Below are 16,868 nucleotides of genomic sequence, written 5' to 3'. Positions count from 1 at the left end.
TATCTGATCTTTTAGGCTGAGAAGCATATTTCTTAAGAGAATGACGTGTGAGATGGATAGATCTCTGTAAAATGAGATATGGAGATCAAGAAATAGAACTATAGAAGAGAAGCCATAAGCAAAATAGAGTTAAGCTGATAATGAAGGATCTGAGAAATCTATTGCACTTTTTGGGTAGGTTAGAGAATGCATGTAAGGTCTAGATTTGGATTATAGTAGAAATGCTGGGCTTATTTCTGTATTGTTTTTGGGTAAGGAAAATAAGAAAAAGATGATAAATTCATGTAGAAAATAGATATAGAAGTGCTGAAAACAACTTACTGAATAAAGAAATTCATGCAGAAAGTAGTTCTTTTAATAACTTACAGAATTAAAGAAGCATATGGGCTCCTTGGAGCAAAAAGAGAGGAGAAAGAAGTCAAGCGCTGGCCATTAATGTCTTCAAACTCAAATAAATAGAAAGAATTGGTATTTATAGACTATTATAACTCTTTTATGTCCTATTGGAATTAGGATTTCATATTAATAAACTAGAAAACATACAAATGACTTTCGTCAAAACCCAAGGAAACAAGACCAAGACTCTCTAGATTCAACTTAAGTTACCAGTATAACCGAGGATATGCTTGAATTAATTAATTCTGGAAATTGGCTTCCTGCCTCTGTACAAAGCAAATAACAACTCATTAATTCTCCCTTTGCTAAACACATACCAAGGCATTGTCTCCTGATGTTTGTGCTACATCTTCAGAAAAAGCTAAAACGACATGTTTATTTTGATCTCAATTCATAGTCATAAAAGAAGTGACCCAATTAGCTGAATTAGACAAGGCAGTGTAGCTTTCTTTGCAGGAACTCTCAACTGGATATGATAGATGGTGCCCTTGTAAGAGGAAGGTGAACTTTGTTCCCTGCTGTCTATTATATTTTACAGTAAGGACAGAAGTTTTAAGAAATCGGGGCCAAAAATTGGCGGAGACTCTTGCTTTATCTAAGATAGGCTAGTTATTAGTTCTCTTTTTCTATTTATTGTTTTGAGTGTGCCAAATACTAACCAGGTGAGCACAATCTTAACTTTCCTGCCTTAACCAGTAGAAGGCTACAAAAGAAAATTTATGGAAGATGTTTTGCTTCATAGAAAATGGGGCAATTGATTCCAGTCAAATGGAATTAAAAACTATATTGTCAAAACTGATAAGATGGTAAGGAAAGTTCTGGTTTATCCCTTAATTGCCGGTCCAAGCTCTTTGATTGATTAGTTATTACTTATTGGTTATTAAGGGGTCAAAATCAGGAAGAGAGTAAATGTGATGTCATTGGCAGTTTTCTGTCAAAACAAGTGCTGGGGACAATCTTAGAATCCTTTGGATATGAAGTACAATTAAGCTTACTGAGTCACTATTGTGGTGGTACTGATCAAATTCATCTTCCTTACTGTCTTTGTTAATACAATGATAGTGCATGCTTTCACAGGATGTGTTTTCTGAGGAGCGAGGAACAGAAGATGATGATGGCAATTTTGAAAGTGAGCCTTGGGATTTGCTTTCATCGGCATCCTTAGGTCATGATCAAGCTACCCAAACTATTGAAAAGGATCTAGTAATGGTATTCTTCGTATTTTCCTCTGATCTTTTTCTTAATAAGAGAGCTTAATTTAATTTATGAACTAGTTACTTCTTCATCAGGTTCATATGCTTCGCCTTGCTTGTGCTTCAAAAGGAGGTTTGGCTGATGCTATATCTCAAATAACCATGGAACTGTGTAATTTAGGTGTATGTTCTGCTTCTCTTGGAGATAAAGAAATTAATTCTATTCTCAGTTTGCCTAAACTTTTCAGTTCTATGTTTTTCTGAATATAAAAGATTTTGTTCAGGTACTTTCAGAGTGGGCACGAGATATAGCTTCTAAACCATCTTCTGTCTTTAACAAGACCTTTGATCATGTTTTCCGTCAACATGTGGTTTGTCATACAAACTTAATTCTTTCCTTGGTTGCAAGAGTTTGACATAGAATTCACTTCACTTTGTTTTGTTTCTAGGTTTCATCGAAAGTATCTCAATTTTGGAAGCCTACTTCTGATTTAGGAGGGCCTAATATGTCTCTCCCAAACTCTCGATATCTGAGTGACTTTGAAGAGCTACAACCACTCGGTATTGTGCTTCTTAGCTTCTTTTTATATGTAAATATGTATACATATTTTCATTTGCTGTTGTTAGTTGATTATGGCTGTATTTACATAAGCAAGAGTGCATATGTAATCATTTTATAGATGGTTACTTTTATGTTGCTATGTTCTGAAGGAGGCTTTTAATTGTCTGAAAATTTAATTACTGTTTTAATGAATGTTTCTCTACCAAATTGCATGTTTGAGTCCAAATTGCACAGTTTCATTAAACTTTTTGATGTTGCATTTGTTGTAGTGACCCTTTTAAGTCATTTTGTTTCATTTCCAGGAATCATAAGCTCAGTTTGGTATTTCTGCTCTATTTAGAGTTCTCTTTTCCAAATTGTCAGGTCATGGTGGTTTTGGTCATGTTGTATTGTGCAAAAACAAGCTAGATGGGAGACAATATGCGGTGAAGAAAATTCGCCTCAAGGACAAAAGCTTGCCTATTAATGACCGAATTTTGAGGTAAGTTTGCTTTTTAGTCTGGGAAATGTATTGGAAGTCGTCACTTGAAAAAGTCTGCATGAGCCATGAGGTGTAGTTATTGTAATTTGCTTTTTGTTAAACCCTTGCACCTTTGGTTACTGGAAAACATAGTTTTGTCCGTAGCAATCCCTTTTTTCTTTATCTGGTATTATAATCAAGTCATATTCTAACTATTGCCCTTCATTCACTATAATTGAGCGATATTGCATTGTTGCTGTTTGTTTGTTTTTCTTTATCAAATGAAACTAAACACACGATATTAATTACCATAAAATCTCTTTATCATGTGCTACACTTTTTGTGAGACACAGAATTTGGCCATAAACAAAAGAACTTAATACTTGGAAAGATGGCTGTCAATAAACAAAAGATCCAACTTTTCAGGGTCCCATAATCACATGCCAAAAAAAAAAAATGAAAAAATCTGGATAATTCAAGTTAAAATCATAGCAAGAGTGAATAGAAGTGATCATGCCACACGGCCTACACTTCAGCCTTTTGATATTTAGATTATTACAATGAACATATAATCAAAGCATAATAGAGAAGAAGAAAAAAAAAAGGTTATTTGTATGTTTTTACACATTGATTGTTGTAAAAAAATGCGACTCAAAAGTGATGAATTTTCAATGAACAAATGTTAAGTGGAACCATGAATATTCCTACATTCTAGAGGGGAGAAGTCAGAAGTTCATTTTTCCATTATCAATTAGGGGCTTTTAGATAACATGGTTTCTGTTATGGACACATTTGTGGTTGAATTTTGGGGATTTACTTTCTATTATATTAGATATTAATTATTGTTTTATTTAAAAGTTTTTCCTTTTCAGAATTATAATCCCTCTTATCTAGGGACTTCTAATTCTAGTAGGATTATTATTATTTCCTTTCTAGTTATAAACTTGATGGAATTAGGATTTCTAATTCTAGTAGGATTCCAATAGATCTTGTGCAAACCTCTCTTATAAAAAGGGTCACTTGAATTAATAAAATTAAGCAAAACTATTTTCAATTAAATTGAGACATTTACTCTCTTTTCTCCAATGAGTTTAAGGTTAGAGCTTCTTTTTAATGAGCCCACGTTTTCAGCAATAACAGATCGAGGAAAAAATTGAGGTAAAGCAAAAGTTTAAGCTTTTGAATCAGATTTCACTGTTAATAGGTATGTGACAAGATCCTGGGCACGAGAGCATAACAAATTGGTGTCACAGCCAATTGTCATGAGCGACTCAAATCTGAGAGAAGAGTTGAGATTTCTTTTCTAGGAAGCACAAGCCATATCTGAAGCTAAGGCGGCTGAAGCAGAATCGAGAATGGAGACTCGAGTTGCACAATCAGAAGCCAAGATAGAAGCACAATTACAGCTTTTATCTCAACAACTTCAGGAAATTCTTAATGGTGCTAGTAGAAGACAAGGAAGAGAATCCGATGGAGGAATGGGTAGTGGCAATAGTCACATGCTTAATAGAACCGAAGAAAGAGTAAAAAGGCGACCTATGATAGGAGTTGTTCCATGGTACACTAAGTTGGATTTCCCAACTTTTGATGGAATTGAAAATTCGTTAATTTGTCTGCATAGATGTGACCAATTCTTTTCCAATCAAAGGACTTCTGAGGCAGATAAAGTAGGTCTTGTGGCGTTCCATATGCTTGGAGAAGTACAACTTTGGTTCTATAGATTGGAATAAGAAGAACCAATCTTCAAGGATTACTGTAATTTGCGTTTTGGACCTCCACTCAGTAGCAATCCTTTGGGTGAATTAGTTAATTTGAACCAAACAGGAACAGTAGAGGAGTACCAATGCCAATTTCAAAGTTTGCTGGCTAAAGCAACAATAGTCCAAGTAGACCAACAGGTGGACTTATTTATTGTGGGGTTAACTTATTCAATCAGGCTTGATGTGGAGATTCAAAATCCGTTGAGTCTAGTACAAGCAATGAGTTTGGCAAGAGCTTTGGAAAGAAAACAAGAGTTGGGGGAGACTTACAAGAAGGAAATTGGACAAATTCATGGTCCAATATAAGAACAACACTTACTTCATCAATTCCGCTTGTAACCAAGGCTACTGCCTACTATATCATTAGCACATCATAGAATTCTAGTTTAAAAAGTGTTTCGTCTCCCTTTATTAAAAAATTGAGTCGTACAGAGATGGCTGAGTGAAGAGCAAGGGGCTTGTGCTATAATTGAGACGAACCATATATATTCCTTCGGGCATAAATGTAAGAAGTTGTTTTGGATAGAGATGAATGATTCAAAGGAAGCAATGGGGAAAAGGACTATGGATGATTCATAGTCTTATCCTACTATTGAGCTTGAGACAAGCTCTTTCTACAGGAAGGGAGTGATGTTATGGACACATTTGTAGTTGAATTTTGGGGATTTACTTCCTATTATTATTAGATATTAATTATTGTTTTAGTTAAGAGTTATTTCCTTTTCAGAATTATAATCTATCTTATATAGGGACTTCTAATTCTAGTAAGATTATTATTATTTCCTTTCTAGTCATAAACCTGGTGGAATTAGGATTTCTAATTATAGTCGGATTCCAATAGATCTTGTGTAAACCTCTCTTATAAAAAGGGTCACTTGAATTAATAAAATTAAGTAGAACTATTTTCAATTACATTGAGATCTGGACTTACTCTTCTTCAACGAGTCTAAGGTTAGAGCTCCTTTTTAACTAGCCCACGTTTTTGGCAACAACAAGTCAAGAAAAGAATCGAGGTAAATCAAAAGCTTATGCTTTGAATCAGATTTCATTGTTAACAAGCCTGTGACGAGATCATGGACACGAGAATATAGCAGTTTCTTAAAAAGGTGAGGTTTAATTTGTTAATGACCATCCTTGATGATATAGAGAAAATGTTCATCTTGTAGTAATGTTAAGTTATGAGCTAAATCTGAGGGATTGAATATTGTAAATTAGGGCTTAAATTAAGGGATTGCATGTTGTAAATTAGGGCTAGAATCATGCAGGAATTATAGAGATTAATTGTAGAATTGTTTCCATACAGATTGTTAATCTCTCCTAAAAATTCTCGTTGGCTTGAGGAAATAATCAAGCTTCTCAAATTCACTCACCTTTCTTCTCTTTTTCCTTTCTTTCTTCTCCTCTCACCAGTTAAAAGAGCTAAGTGTTGTCTTAATTTGTAAAGAATAAAATCACATTGGAAGGCATCAATAGATAGACTTAAAAAGTATAGCTGGAATTTAGGAACTAAAAATGAAAATTAATGTCAAAAACAAGGTCTGGAGGGTGGGAGGAGAGGGCCAAAAGGCCTACTGATCTCTCTTTGCTGCCACTGGTTCGTGGATCCATATATGGACCCTATACATGAAGTAAGATTAAAAAAGTGCCTCAATGATAGACCTTGGCTTTTTAGGCCTTTTTAACAAGCCAGCTGGCATGGAAGACAGTGATTTCTCTTATTCAATCTCAGCTCGAGAGTAATATTTGGAAAAAGAAAAGGATTCATGGAGAGTTGGTTCTTTAAATTCCAGAATTTGTTTCTGTAAAATTGTTGCCCATAGAAAAAATGCTGTTCTCCCCTATAAGAATGCATGGAGTGGCAGAGTTGAAAACTTGATGAACATGGTTGTAGTCATTGTAAAGGGATCATGCAGACTAGATTCAGACTTTACTTCTTTTTTTAATCTAAATTTTCCTTTTCTTTTCTGTAATTGTCATAGTTGCCAATTTGATATTGGTTTCACACTTCTGGCTAGGAATTCTTATGGTCTAGATTCAGGTGTACCTCTCTTTCTTCTTTTCTATCTTGTCTGTCTTGCTTATCAGCATTCTGTTGGTTAAATAGATTTTAACCTACTAGCATTTTCATCACTTGTTTGAAGCCTGAATTTCTTGTTTTTATGATTGGGATGGAGTGATGGAATGCCAGTAGTGGGTTTAATTTCCTTTTTTTTGCATGCTCAGTTGTTTTACTGGCCTGTGCAGAATTGCTTCCCTTTATATGTGTAACGCTGAACCTTGATGCTTTTATTTATTTGTTTATAATTTGCTTACTTGCTGCATTATATTTTTGGTAAAAAAGTCAAACACTTTATGTTCTGATCTTCTATGATTTGAGTTTGTGGTGCTTTTTTTTTTCCCATCATCTTTTCTTTTTGATATTATTAAATATTTATTTGTGTCAACCATGGTGAGGTACTTAGAGAAGTAGCAACACTTTCACGTTTGCAGCATCAGCATGTTGTACGCTATTATCAGGTAACTGTTTTCTCAACATTACTGTTGATTGCTGCCTAGCAAACAGTATAATTGTTTCTTTTAAGTATAAGGCAGTGAGTTGAATTATTATTAATACATATAGAACGTTGAGGCCAATTTATGGCTACTTATAGAATGATAATAATTGATCATTTTAGTAACTGCTGTATATAATTTGTAAATGACACTAATTTAATATGATGCTTGTGTTTTCTTAGTTAAAAGATGTAATGGTTTTCATGTGAACTTCATTTTTGCCTGTTTGGCAATAGAATTGAAGCTCTTTGTTGATCCAGATTTAGGAATACAATGCTTTTGGGGCCTCTTTGATGGTTGTGATATTCGTAAAAACTTTCAGGCATGGTTTGAAACAGGAGTTGCTGGTTCTTTTGGTGACACTACTTGGGGTTCTACTACTGCCACAAGCCCTACGTTTAGTTACCGAGGTGCAACCTTAGGTGATGTTGGGCAAGACAATAAGCTTGAATCAACATATTTGTATATTCAAATGGAGTATTGCCCCAGGTAAAATATTTACTTCTCCTTACCTTTGTGTTATTCGCTAAATGATCTCTCATCCTTTTCAAGGTAGATATTTCTCTCCTCTGTTTCAAATATGAAAAATTGGTATAAACTTGACTAATGACGTGCGAGACCATTTCTCTTTGCATACTTAATTATTTTGACAATTGATATGAAGAGTTTCCTGCTTAGTGGCATCAATTTTTTCTTTATCGAGTATGAAAAAATGGATGAGATTAGAAGAATAGAAGGAAGATTGAGCTAAAAGAAGCATGATTATGCCCTCAAGCCATTGGGGGTATGTATATTGTTATAGATACACTGAAAAGGAAGAATACAAGATTATAGGGCACATTCATCAGCATATTCATAGGTGTTAGAATAGAGATATGTATAGCTGTAAATTAGGGGATTGACTCAATCCCTATAATCAAGGAATTTCTTGATTATGTATATCTTATCTTCCTTTAAAGGGTCTGTGATTATATGTAAATATTATTCATAGGTTAAGAAAATTATCAAGCTGTTCCACAAATTCTATTCTTCTTTTTCTTCTTCTTCTTCTTCTTCTTCTTTATTTTTCATTGTATCAGAGCTAGGGTTGTGAGTCCCTATCTCTTTTTTTATCTTCTAGTAGGTCTAAGAATACAGAAATAGGTCTGAAAAACAGATCTAAATCTCTCTAAACCCCAACCTATCTTGAACTTTGATCTTTGAGACTTACCTCCCTTCCCAAAAGAACACCCAGTTGTTGGCGATTGATCTGCAGGAATCCTTTCATCGGAAACAACTTGTGTGACATACACGCGCCGCTCTTCTTCTTCGGGGTCTTCTTCCACGTGCTGCCGTGTGGTCACTGCTCTGGCTATTGTTTGATACCAGACTTCCTCCTAGCATAGTCGCCTATTGCCTGTGTCCGACCGCTCTTTTTGGTGGGTCATCTACTTTAGAACACTTTGAGGAGAGGATCTCCTCCCCTAATAATAGCAAGTTCAAGGTTTTTTTTTTTCAAGAAGGAAAAGAAAAAAAAAAGTTAGGAGAAGAAGTTGAAAAGCCTATATTTTCATCTATACATTCCATCACCTTGACAGGATCTAATTATGAAGATTATTTATGGTACCAACAACGGTCATCATCCTCTTCTATTGCCTGTGCAGCACAACTTAGTAACTCATTTGCTTCTTTAACATAATCTTCAGCTGTTGAGACATGGATTCTTGACTATGGTGATTCTGATCACATCTCTAGTAATAAAAAATCTTTTCTCCAATCTTAACTCTCTTTCAACCCTTTCTAATGTTACCCTAGCTAATGGATTAAAAATTACAGCTACGGGAATAGGTGAGGCTCGCCTTCGTCCTTCATTACCTTTAACCTCAGTTTTATTTGCACCCGAATGTCCAGGCAATTTGGTATCCATTAGTAAGTTAACTAGACACCTAAACTATTCTGTTCTTATGTAGGACTGGTGAATTGTGAAGATGATTGGAACAAGGCATGAGTCACAAGACTTGTATCAGCTATCCAATCTAAATCCAAAACCATCACCTTTTGCTTTCACTTTTGCTGTTTCTCTTGAACTCTTTCACAGTCGTTTGGGACACCCAAGTTTCTCCAAATTATAACATATGATTCCAATTCTTTCCAAATTTTCTCATTTAAAGTGTGAGTCGTATCAGCTTGGGAAACAAACTCATGCTTCTTTCCTGTAGTGTCTCAGTAATAGGGCCACATCTTTGCATGAAATTATCCATTAAGATGTATTAAGTTTTTAAAAGGAAAAGAGGAAGAAAGGAGGAAAGAACACAAAGGCTACTTTTTTATTAACTTCACTCTTACACATTTACATAATACATAGTTCATATTTATAATGGAAAGTATAAGACATATTTCATAAATTAAGAAAGAATTAAAACCGCTTTAAATTATGGGATTCTTTAATAATTAAGGAGGAATCTTATCCCATAAATTAAGGAGGAATCTTATCCATTAAATTAATGAAAATCTCATCAATTCTAACACTCCCCTTAATGAGATTTTTTCTAAAGTTATTTTTCTAATTTGTCCTCTCTTTCCTTTTTTTTTTTTTGGGTCTATTTCTTTTCTTGGTGAATAGACGACAAAAATCAAGGAAATAGAGTAGGGACTTCAAACTCTTGACTCTAAGGAAGAAAAACAGGGTTTAATAAGGAGTAGAAGAGTAGGAATTTCAACCCAAGCTCTCAAATCATGAAGAAAGAGAAGAAGAAGTGGATGAGTAGCTTGGGACTAAATTCCATAGCTGTGAGACTCAAACTCTGAAGAAGGAAAATACTTTTTGGGACTCAAACCCATAACCTTGTGAAGAAGGAGGACAATAAGAAAGGAGAAAACCCAAAATTTTCTACAGGCTCTGATACCATGTTAAGTTTTTAGAAGGAAAGAGAATAAAAAGAAAAAGAGGAAGAAAGGAGGAAAGAACACAAAGGCTACATTTTTATTAACTTCACTCTCACACATTTACATAATACATAGGCCATATTTAAGAAAGAATTCATAAATTGAGAAATATAAGATTAAATCACCTTGAATTATGGGATTTTCTAAGAATTAAGGAGAAATCTCATCTCATAAATTAAGGAGCAATCTTATTCCTTAAATTAAGGAAAATTTTATCAATTCTAACAAGATGTATGGGGTCTAAGTTGTGTCAGTTTTAATCTAACTTTGCACTACTTTTTACATTTATTGATGTTACTCTCGTTGCACTTGGTTATTTCTCATGAAATATAGATCTAAGTTATTTTCTACCTTCCAAACTTTTTTTGCTCAACTACTTTTTACATTTATTGATGTTACTCTCGTTGCAATTGGTTATTTCTCATGAAATATAAATCTGAGTTATTTTCTATCTTCCAAACTTTTTGTGCTGAATTTATAACTAGTTTGGTATCTTAATAAAAAATTAATCACTAATATGCCAAAGAGTATTTTTCAACTTCTTTCTCCTCATTTATGTCTTCTTGGAGTTCTTTATCAATCTTCTTGCACTCACATTCCTCAACAAGATGGAGTAGCTAAGCATAAAAATAGACATCTAATTGAAACAACTCGCATATTAGTCCATCATAATGTTCCTTTCCGTTTTTGTGGCGATGTTCTTCTTACAGCTTGTTATTTAATTAATAGAATGTGTTCTGCTATCTTGCTACATAAAAGTCCTCATTCAATCCTTTGTCCATATCAAAATCTTTTTCCTGTTCCTTCGTGAATGTTTGGGTATACCAGCTTTGTTCATAATCTTGCTCCCAGAAAAGACAAACTTCAACCAAAATCTACCAAATGTATTTTTCTAGGATACTCTGGTCTCCAAAAAGGTTATAAGTGCTATGATCCAAATACAAATAGATACTTTGTTTCAACAGATGTAGCCTTTTTCAAGACTTCTCCATATTTCTCTCCAAATATACTTAACCACAATGCCATCTCCACAACTCTTCTCACTCCCATTCTTTCTCTTTCAAAGACTATTCCTCCTCTTCAAGTTTACTTCATACACCCTTAATCAAATCCTCCACATGCTAATCCAGTTGATGCTTCTTCTCATGATGTAGGTCCACAAAATACTCCTAGTGACTCATTGCCTGCTTCAACATCATCTCTTGCATTGATTGAGCCTTTAATGGATGATTCTACTCTTCCTGTTGCTCTTTGAAAAGCTATTCATTCCTCTAGCAACCCTTATCCCAATTACAATTTTTTGAGTTATCACACTTATCACCTTCATATCATGCTTTCATTTCCAATTTATCTATTGTTCCAATACCTAAGATTACGGCAGAAGCAATATCTCTTCCTGGTTGGCACCAACTTATGCTTGAGGATTATGCTTGAGGAAATGTCTATACTACATGATAATGGTACTTGGGAAATAGTTCCAATACGGCATGGTAAAACTGCAGTTGGATGTTGTTGGGTATTTACAGTTAAGGTGGGACTAAATGGGAGGATTAATCTTCTCAAAGCTTGACTAGTTGCTAAAAGTTGCACCTAGGTATTTGGTCTTGATTATGGTGACACCTTTTCTTCTGTGGCGAATGTTGCCCCTGTTCGCTTATTTGTTTCTATGGTATCTATTTTCTATTGGCCTCTTTATTAGTTAGACATAAAAAATGCCTTCTTGCATGGAGAACTTGTGAAAGAGGTATATATGGAGCAACCACTAGGGTTTGTTGCTTAAGGGGAGACTAGATTAGGGTGTCGCTTAAGTCGATCTCTTAATGGTCTCAAGTAATCCCCTAATTTATAGCTATACACATCTCAATTCAACAATGGGCACTATTATAGCACACAATCAATGCACACTATCTTAATCTAAGGCACAATTATAGCAACTATCTTAACAAAGTAAAACAAATTTGGAGATAGATCTTGTATTTATTTTGGGTAGACATGCAGGAAGGGGATCTCCCATTTCGTTTTTTTTTTCGTTTTCTCTATTACATTTCCCACTCTTCATGACGCACCATTTTGAGTTTCCTTATCACCATTGGGGATTCAATTAATTGGTTTTTTCATATGTTTAGGACTTCAAATGATAGGGATGCAAGGTATCATTGGACTTTGGAAAACTTGCAACGTTTTCTTGGAAATCTTTTCATACTAATCCTGTTTTGATTCCTAACGAACACCATTTGGGTTTATTTAGAATTAGCTTTTGGCATTTCTAAGGAACTATAGTTCTCTTTAGCAAGTCTGGAGGATTTTCGAAATTGAATTAGGGAATGTAGTGAGGAGGCTCAAAGGTTATGGTTTGTACTGTGATTTCTGCAGTTTTATACATTTGCTTGGGAAAAATGTGAGTGCTTTTATGGATCTAGTTTTGCTTGTGCAATTGTGGGATAAAATGAACTTTTTTGGGTTTTTTGTATGCTTTGGGTTATTTTTAGTTTACATCCTGCTCTAGGCCTACATTTTATGCGTCTACCAATGGGTTTCTCAAAGGAGATGTCCTTAGCTTACATCCAATGAGATTGGAGAGTTTTACTATTTAATATTTTGTTTTGTTTTTTTATTCAATTCTTCTTAATCTTCTACTGATAAACTCTTTTTTTAACATAAGAACTAATTTCCCTGCTTAGTGATTTCATCTTTTAGAAATAATTGCCCTGTAGTTTAGTTTGTTTGAGTGAAGTGAAAATTTAATATGCTAGTTGATCTTTTGTTTAACATCTTTTGAACTATTAAAAACAAATTAATTGTGCTTATTTTTTGTAGTTCTTTATTTCCAGAGTTGCTAGGCATTCAACTCCTCTCTTACCATTCACCTTAGGTCTAAAAATAATGCAAGTTTTTGCTTTTTTTTGTTATTTTATATTTTTTGTTCAATATATTTTGCTACCTTATTTTTTTTCTTCTTTTTTGTAATTTTATTTTTCATTGTTTGAAGGACTCTACGCCAAGTTTTTGAATCATATAACCATTTTGACAAAGAGTTAGCATGGCATCTGTTTCGACAAATTGTTGAAGGCTTGGCACACATACATGGACAGGGAATCATCCATCGAGACTTAACTCCTAGCAATATCTTTTTTGATGCTCGCAATGATATTAAAATTGGCGATTTTGGTCTTGGTGAGATTCCTTTTTTTTTTTTTCCCTTCTTTTGGATGGAGATTCTAATTTTTAAGGGTTAATTACATCAACCGTCCTTGAACTTAGGGGGTGATTTCATTTTCATCCTTAAACTTCAATTTGTTACAATAAAATCCCTTAACTTCAATTTATTTCCATAAAAATTCCTTGTAACCTGCAATAGCAGGTTTACAGGTTAAAAAGAGTGAAATTAACTTTTGCCCCTCTCTGCTAAAAATAAAATCACTATTTTATCTCTTTATTTCTTTTATCTTTTTCTCTCCTACCTTTACCAAAACACAAATCGCGTTTTGAGCTCCACCATCCCATTTAGCATCGCAATCCCTTTCCCCTCTGTTTGTTTTCTTCCAGCCAAAATCAACAAGCATCGATGATGGCAATGACCTCAACATCCTCAAGCAGCTTTATTTCCAACCACCTTGTAATGTTGACAAGCATCGGTGATAACAACTCTTGAAATGTCGACACTAGTGCAGAAATTGAGTGGTGAGCAATGGGTCTATTTCCAACCACCTTTTCGCCGCCTCTAAGTTCTATTCAACTCGTCACAACTTAGGGTTCCTACCAGATTTGTAGTCCCCTGTTGCCGGAATGACACAAATTGACGAGAAAGGTAGAAATGGGTTTTTCGACAAAGCGGGACTCATACTCCTTCCTTGTTGATCCATGAGACACTTCTTGATCAAAGATTCTACAAGTTGATTTCTGCCTTCTCCTTTCTATTTCTTCCATTTTTTGGGCTTTGGCGAATGCCACTTCAATTTATCCATGACACATCCGTGTCCATTTGTTTGTCTAATCATCGAATCTCTCGCTCTAAAAGTCCCTTTGGCCACCAAACCAGCTGGTTCTGGTGTCCACCCATCAACCTTGCCTTGTTTCTGCAAATTACGCATCAAGAATTTCCCTTCCCAAACTGCCCTCATCCCTCTTTGTTCTACTGCTAATGACTCTTCTCCTGACACCTCCACCTTCGCCAATGGCTTCCACCTTGATGCTAACACCATTCGTTGTCTCCCTGGTAAGCCAATCACACTCCGTGTGGAAGTTTTCACTGGCCGAATGGGATGCACTTGTGGGGTCAACGGCGGGAAGTTACTGGGTCAGGTCCAGGTCAGTGTGGATTTGAGGAATGTTCAGTCCAACCCAAGAGTATTTCAAAATGGATGGTTAAAGCTGGGGAACCAGCCAAATAAACCAGCAACTCTACTTCATTTGGTAGTCCAGGCTGAACCAGACCCACGATTTGTTTTTCAGTTTGGTGGTGAACCTGAGTGTAGCCTAGTGGTTTTTCAGATACAAGGGAATATACGTCAACCCTTTTTCAGTTGCAAGTTCTATGCAGACCGGAACTCAAGAACTCGATAATTTAATTTCTTTATCTTTTTGTTATTTGGTACATTTTAGTGGGTATAAAAAGTGGAGTGCTAACATGCGCTTATGATGGCAGGGTAATGATAATTTGATTAATTAATGAATAAAGTGAATAAAGGTTTGTCTCAACCAATCTTGGTTTATGGTGGAGAGGGTAAAAGGGTAATTTTATTATTTTTTACCTGTAAACCTGCTATTACAGGTTACAAGGATTTTTTATGAAAATAAATTGAAGTTAAGGGATTTTATTGTAACAAATTAAAGTTTAGGGATGAAAATGAAACTACCCTCTAAGTTAAGGGACGGTTGGTACAATTAACCCAATTTTTAATCTTGAACAAGTTTTCCACCTTTTTATACATGTTTACCTAGAAGGTTGTGTTCTTTATTTCGCCATGTAAGTTGCAAATATGTCTCTTTTTGTTGACCAGTATGATGTGTTAAAGAATGAAACAAGATGTACAGAGAATAACTGGATCAACTAACTTCACTGGTATATATAATAAACTCACATTAAAATGTACTGTCAACCTCAGTTTTAGAGAAGTCCAAAAGATCCTGTATTGACTGGATTGAAATGGGATTTTTGCATAGCTATAAATGATTGAATTAAACATTGTTACATTTTTAAAATCACAGTTATCTCATCATTAATTGATTGATGGGGACATTAAGTTTTACGCATTCCCTCATTGAGTAGGACATAACATCCAAAAGAAAAAAGAAGTGGAGGAAGAAGACCTGGTGCAGGGCTGGTGGCTATCTCTTTCTCTCTCTGTCTTCTTCTTCTTTTTCCTCTCTCTCACTGTTTGTTACCCTAGTGTGCTTGCTCTTAAGGTTTATTTGATTTATCACCATTCACTACTAGACCTTTATGAAAAAGGATCTGCTTGCCATTTATATACTGATTTAAAGATAAATTCATAAGTTTTTACCATTTAGTTTAAAATTTAAGCTTGATAATCAATTTTAAATACTGTTACTGTAACACAAAAAATATTCTTAATTTAGGATTTGTGTTTAAAATGTCAATTATGATTAGAAAACTATAATTTCTCTCAAAAATCTTGTTTTTTTGTGTGTTTGTAGTTAAATATTACTACGAAGTTTAATCACTTTCCTTACTGTTAAAAAAATTCAGAATAGAGCCAACCAATACTGCTATACCCACCCTTTGGCTGATGTGGCCGCATAATATGATGCCAGACCAATACATAAACTGTTATTTAAAACCCTATTGTCAACCTTTTGGTGTTGAACCATAAACTAAAGTTAAAAATGCTGGACTGTTTTCTTTTCCTTTTTTAAGATTGACACTAGCATGAGTGGAGGAGATTTAATACACCCATTTGAGATCGTTCATGGACCCCCATTGACCCTGTTCCTCTTCCACCCGATATTCATTTTTCAGAACTTGCTAAATCTTTTGCCAAACAAATTCATGATTTACAGGCTGAGATTAGGCAGAAGATTATTTTATGTAATGAAAATTATGAACTTGATATTGATGTGCATTGTAGAAATAGAGAATTCAATATAGGTGACTATGTTGTGGTTCATGTACTTGCTAAGATACCCTAAAAATTCCTTAAAGAAATTGCATTCTTGAGCCATTGGCCCATTAATGCAGAATAGGAAGATGATATCCCAAATACAATTTAGGAATTATATTCCATGTAAAATTAGGAAATTTAAGATTTTTATTCATTAGGAATTTTATTCTAATTAGGTCTATTATTTAGGAATTTTATTATTTCCTAGTTTATTTTAGTTTAATTTGGTATTCCTAATTAGAATTGAATTAGAGCTTTAAAATCCTAATGTAACTGGGATTCCTAATTCTATAAATAAAACTTAAGGTTTCTGTTGTTATTAGATAAGTTTTATTATGACAATTTCTATGAGATCAATAATATCTTGACAATTAGTTTTCTTTTTCAAGGATTGGTCATTGATTTCTCTTCTCCTGGTTCTTTATTTTTCTTTGTTTGTTCGACATCAATTTTGGTATCAGATGCCAACTTCAATCTAAAGCTTCCGCAAACATTCAAACCTTCTATTGGCACCTTCTCCACCTCAAAATTCCTTAGTTATTGTTTAAACCAAAAAAAAAATTACTACACCAAAAATAGTGTCGCTGAAAGAAACCAAGCAGTACCAATCAACAAACCAAGCAGTACTGTTATGGAAAGTCAATCACTATATTATTTCTCTGTATATTCTGTATTTTTATTTAGGATTTCTTATTTAGGATTTTTTCCTAATTAGTAGAACACAATTATAGGAATCAATTGTATATATATACCCATGTACAATTAGCATCTAAAGCCTCTATTTCCTCTTTCATAGCAGCACACCAGTCAGGATGAGACAGTGCCTCACCAACAGTATTAGGGATAGGAACGGAGTCTAAAGAAGTAACAAAACACCAAGAACAAGAAGACAATTGA

At 34.4% G+C, this 16,868-nt stretch overlaps 2 protein-coding genes across 4 annotated transcripts in view; both read left to right on the top strand.

Annotated features, from left to right (window-relative positions):
- LOC110650860 (eIF-2-alpha kinase GCN2) overlaps positions 1-16,868 on the top strand; it is a 37,730-nt gene that overhangs the window by 3,179 nt on the left and 17,683 nt on the right. For all 3 annotated transcript variants that reach the window (XM_058148382.1, XM_058148385.1, XM_058148384.1), the window contains 8 exons: positions 1,474-1,605; positions 1,686-1,772; positions 1,874-1,960; positions 2,039-2,150; positions 2,515-2,632; positions 6,834-6,888; positions 7,247-7,413; positions 12,839-13,023. In XM_058148382.1, coding sequence (XP_058004365.1) covers positions 1,474-1,605; positions 1,686-1,772; positions 1,874-1,960; positions 2,039-2,150; positions 2,515-2,632; positions 6,834-6,888; positions 7,247-7,413; positions 12,839-13,023 — 943 coding nt within the window. The remainder of the gene's footprint in view (positions 1-1,473; positions 1,606-1,685; positions 1,773-1,873; positions 1,961-2,038; positions 2,151-2,514; positions 2,633-6,833; positions 6,889-7,246; positions 7,414-12,838; positions 13,024-16,868) is intronic.
- LOC110657282 (uncharacterized) lies at positions 13,032-16,759 on the top strand. Its single transcript, XM_058148386.1, has one exon. It carries the CDS (start codon positions 13,813-13,815, stop codon positions 14,410-14,412), a length of 600 nt encoding a protein of 199 aa, XP_058004369.1. The 5' UTR covers positions 13,032-13,812; the 3' UTR covers positions 14,413-16,759.

This window comes from Hevea brasiliensis, chromosome 6 (genome assembly GCF_030052815.1).
Source record: "Hevea brasiliensis isolate MT/VB/25A 57/8 chromosome 6, ASM3005281v1, whole genome shotgun sequence".
Lineage (NCBI taxonomy): Eukaryota > Viridiplantae > Streptophyta > Magnoliopsida > Malpighiales > Euphorbiaceae > Hevea > Hevea brasiliensis.
This window is presented reverse-complemented; position numbering and strand designations above follow the sequence as displayed.

Excerpts from the sequence above, each read along its gene's own strand:
- LOC110657282 (XM_058148386.1), top strand. The coding sequence starts at position 13,813 with ATGACACATCCGTGTCCATTTGTTTGTCTAATCATCGAATCTCTCGCT.